The sequence below is a fragment of the Vombatus ursinus genome, unplaced genomic scaffold (genome assembly GCF_900497805.2).
Source record: "Vombatus ursinus unplaced genomic scaffold, bare-nosed wombat genome assembly UNPS02003292.1, whole genome shotgun sequence".
Lineage (NCBI taxonomy): Eukaryota > Metazoa > Chordata > Mammalia > Diprotodontia > Vombatidae > Vombatus > Vombatus ursinus.
Window position 1 is genome coordinate 3,644,965 of NW_020943070.1, and position 4,524 is coordinate 3,649,488.

A 4,524-nucleotide genomic window follows, 5' to 3' on the forward strand; every position below is an offset into this window, starting at 1 on the left:
GGAGTCAGAAGCTCTCCACACTTGGCTTCTGTGTCCTGGTGGTTAAAACAAGCTGGAATCCAAAATCTTCCCTCTGTGGGCCTCAGTTTCCTTTTCTGTTAAATGAAGGAGTTGGATCAGATGGTCCATCTCCAAGCCCTCTCCCAGCTCTGACATTCCATGTTCTAGGGGCTCTTCCAGCACTAACATTCCGTGTTCTAGTTTTCTGGGTTCTAAGTCTTTAGACTTAGGACAAGTTAGGTCTGTGATCCCTTAGCCCAACTGCTACTTGAGGCCCTCAGTCTTAACCCAGAAAGAAACTGCCTCCCCCCCCCCACTCCTGCTGCTTCATTCACAATGGCTCTCATACCCCAAGGGGCCTTCACTGGGGGGAGGGGGGAGCAGGGCAACTGGACCCCAGTAAGGCCCTTTGAAATCCCCTAAGCCACAGGGCCCCACTTCCCAGTGGAATGTCTTTCGTCCCCAGGCCACAATCTATATGCAGCCCTGGCACCCCAACTGCTGTCTCCCCCAAATGAGAAAGGAGACGAGGACCAGGGAAGGCAGGGCGGGCTGAGGGGGTGGGGGGCCTGGGGGGACCTGTAGGAACCCCATGGGTCGGGGAGAGCAAAAGAGCAAATGACTCCACCTTCCGCCCTTCCTTCCCTCCCTCCCCCCTCCCTCCCTCCCCAGCCCTCAGCAGCCACAGTCAGTCAGCGGCGTCCAGCCTGAGTGGTGGTGAGCAGAGTGAGCTGGTTTCTCTGCTGCATGGCAGCAGCCTGAGGCCCCCAGTTCCCTCCCTCAGAACCCAGAGGGACCCCATCTTCCCAAGCCTGGAGCTGGACCCCGAGCCCTGGGATCCCCTCTTCATTGCCCCACATTGGGACTCACTGCTCCAGACGGGACCGGAGGCCGACCGAGGTGAGTTCCCTCCCTGCCCCTGTGCCTCTCCCTGGACCCCCCTCCCACCCTGCTCCTTCTTCTGCTAGTGGACGGCAAGGGGAGTCTAGTGGAGGCTGAGCGGGGCTCTGCCATCCCTTCTGTTGCCTGTTCTCCTTCGCCCAGATGGGCACCAGCGTGAGAGGAGGGTACAGGAGGAAGCGGGGAGTTGTCTGGCCCTTTCCCTGCCTGCCACCTGCCTGGTGTCCCTGCTCTCGTCTCGGAATCTTGGAGGGGGATGAGGGGAGGCTGACGAGAGCCTCTGTCCCTGTCCTGCTTCCCCTCATCTCGGTCCCATCTGCCCAGATGGGGCACCGCTGAGAGGCAAGGGGGAAGAGGTGAGAAAATGGGAAATTCCCAAAGAGAGATTATATTCTTTAGGGAGTCCGTTTTTCTCTCTTTCTCTCCACAAACCACCACCTGAAAGCAGAAACAAACAAAAAAAAAAAATCCTCAAATCCACCCACACCAAGAAACGGTTGGGACGGGGTTGGGGGGAGGGGAAGGGGGAGGAGGTCTTTCCCTGTCTGGGAGGGACTTGCAGGGTTGGGCCGCTGGGGCTGGAGTTCACTTTCTGCCAAGGTGGGGACCTGGGGGGCTGGCCCGGGGCTCTGGCCCTGTCTCCCTCTCCCCTCTGCCACCCAGCTGGGCTGGGAGCCAGGGCTGGGGGAAGGGAGGACCTGTGGGTGCTCCCCAGGAGCAGGAGACCAGGAGGCACCCGTACTCCATCTCTCTCCTCCCTTTCCAGTCCAGAGGCAGAAGGTTTCCCTGGCAGAGGGGCCCAGAGGAGGAGGACGAGAAGGAAGAAAGAAGCACGATGAGCGAGGAGCAGGACCTTTCGGAGGTCGAGCTGAGCCCAGTGGGCTCCGAAGACCCCAGGTGCCTGTCCCCTGGAGGCCCCTCCATGGGGCCGGACGGCTCGGCCCTCCATGCCAGCCCTGGGCCCGGGGAGCTGGGCAAGGTGAAGAAGGAGCAGCAGGACCCCGAGGTGGACGACGACAAGTTTCCCGTATGCATCCGGGAGGCTGTGAGCCAGGTGCTCAGTGGCTATGACTGGACCCTGGTGCCCATGCCCGTCCGAGTCAACGGCAGCAGCAAAAGCAAACCCCACGTGAAGCGCCCCATGAACGCCTTCATGGTGTGGGCGCAGGCCGCCCGGAGGAAACTGGCCGACCAGTACCCGCACCTCCACAACGCAGAGCTCAGCAAGACCCTGGGGAAGCTGTGGAGGTAAGGGTCCGGGGGTGGGGGCAGAGCCCGGAGGAAGCAGCGGCGGGCCCTCTGGAGGGGATGCCAGCCGGGGAGAGGGGGCCCCCTCCCATTCTTGGCTCTGGAGCTGGGACGGAGCTTTGGAAATCATGATGTCGACAGTAAGGGAAACTGAGGCCCAGAGAAAGGAAAGGACTTGTCCAAGGTCACCCTGGTACTGGGTGGTGGCAGAGCCCAAATTTGAACCGATGCGCTTCCTGCTCGGCCGTGGGGTGGCTAGAAGATAAGGGGCCTCCTTTGCCTCCTTCTCACACTTACCCACCAAGTTCACCTTCCCCCAGAACATTTGAACCCAAGACTCTTTGGTAGCTTCTCCCCCCAAGGCTAGAGTCAGCAGAGTCACCAGCGCCCTCTGGTGGTTGGTATTCTGTTGGGGGAGGGAGGGAGGGGACAAGGAGCTTGGGTTGGGTTGGGCTGGGGACCATGGGTGGATTCACAAGATTACAGGATCCCAGAACCGCAAGCTTGGAAGGGCCCTTAGAAAGCAACCCTCTAGTCCAACCATCTCCTTTTACAGATGAGGAAACTGAGTCCTCATGCCATATGTTCCCCATTCATGAAACAGCCTTCTCTAATAGCTGAGTCCTCCATGCTTTCCAACCTGGAGAACAGAAGAGGGCTGGGGGCCAGGGCAGAGTTAGACAAGGAGCGTCATAAACTGCACAGAACCTCACGGGAGAACCGGGCCCGTATCCCAGCTCCGCCACTTACAAGCTGTGGGACGTTGGACAAGCAGCTTAACCTCAACCTTTGGGGGTCTCAGTTTCCTCATCTGTAAATTGAGGGGGAGGGCTGGGCTAGAGAATTCTAAGAACTCTTCTGGTTTTGACAGACTGTGATTTGATGACTGAATAAGGATGGGGATGGGATGTGTTGGGGTGTGTGTGTGTGTGTGTGTGTGTGTGCTCCCTTGTATATAGATACTAGAGAAGGGGGGAAGGAAGAATGGAAGGATGGTGAACTTTTCTCTCGTCTGAGTCCTCAGAGTTAGGGACAATCCCAGGCAACCAAGGAGTTGAAAAGATGAGAAAAGAGGGAAAGGAGAGAGAAATCTGTAAGGAAAAATGGGATGTCAGACCTATCCCGGCACGCCAATGCTCCCTTCATTTTGCTGCCCCCATCCCTGGGCATGCCCACCATGCTTGGCCTCATAAAGGTCAGTCCTCATGGCACCAGTTGGCACAGGCTTCCCCAGGCCTGTCTTCCTCATCTCCCATCACGTCCCATTCCTGTTTCTACTCTGTAGTGTTCCTAGGCTTCTCTTTGTCAAGCCCAAGAATAGCCCCAGAAGGAAGAGCCAGGCGCCCATCCCTATGGTAGCAATGGAGACTGTCTCCTAATCCAGTCGTACACTCTATCTACCATTCTCCCCCTGCCCCGGTGCCCGCCCCACCACCCAGCGGGCCCCCAGGACAGTCTCAGGTCATCTTCCCTCCTGGGGCCATCTTTCCTCTTGGGACCCTATCCAGGGATTACCAATTCCCTCCTCTCCCCAGCAGGCTCTACCTCTACCCAAAGGCTGGGCGAGGGACAGCAGTGCTCAGGATGGTTACATGACTCCTCATCCCACCACCCCCGTAGGCACCCTCCCCCCAAAAGGGAGGCTGTATCACCTCCTCCTCCCTGCTGCCCCATCCCCCAATCGGCATCTGAAAAAGGGCAAATCTTCAGATCAGGGGACCTGGGCGGGTCCCTGCTGGCCCTCTGCCCTGCCCCACAATTCCCCACCTCCGCTCCCTTCCTTCCAGCCCCAAAACCATGTGCCTGTGCTTTCAGAGTGTGGTAGCAGGTCGAGCAAGAAGACAGGAGTTGAAAATTGGAGTCCTAATTCCCAGGCCCATCATAGTGAGGACACAAGCGATTCACCTTCCTTCTCGGCCATAGTTTTCCCATTTGTGAAACCGAGGCGTTGACCTGGCTCTGGAGTTCCCTGTTCTAAGGCTCCTCCCGACTCAGATATTCTGTATTTTAGAGTCTTTGCAAGCTCTGGTGTGTGAGAGGGCACCAGCCCAAAATGCTAGGAGCTGGGAGAGCTCCCTCTGGGCCCCGGTCCGTGCAGCGGTTTTCTGACAGCTCTGTCCCCAGTCACCCCGATCTGGGAGAGTCCCTCCGTTGCAGATCCAAGGCCTGGAGGAACCCAGAGATCCCTCAGAGCTGCCGGGCCAGACCCCTTGGGACAACCTGGGAATGAACAGCAGAGCCCGGCTGGGGAGCAGTGCTGGGGCAGGGGTCCTTGGTCCTGATCCCTAACTGAGTCTCATATACGTCTGGGCAGACGCGGGCTCCCAAGAGCCGGCAAGGAAAGGGTGTGAGAGAAAGAGAAAGGGCAGGCCAGCC

General features: G+C 58.5%; 1 protein-coding gene across 1 annotated transcript in view; it reads left to right on the top strand.

Moving 5' to 3' along the window:
* Positions 1-701: 701 nt before the first annotated feature.
* The window catches only part of SOX10 (SRY-box 10), a 16,058-nt gene continuing 12,235 nt past the window's right edge, over positions 702-4,524 (top strand). The window contains exons 1-2 of the mRNA XM_027871119.1: positions 702-900; positions 1,667-2,148. Coding sequence (XP_027726920.1) covers positions 1,736-2,148 — 413 coding nt within the window. The 5' untranslated portion in view covers positions 702-900; positions 1,667-1,735. The remainder of the gene's footprint in view (positions 901-1,666; positions 2,149-4,524) is intronic.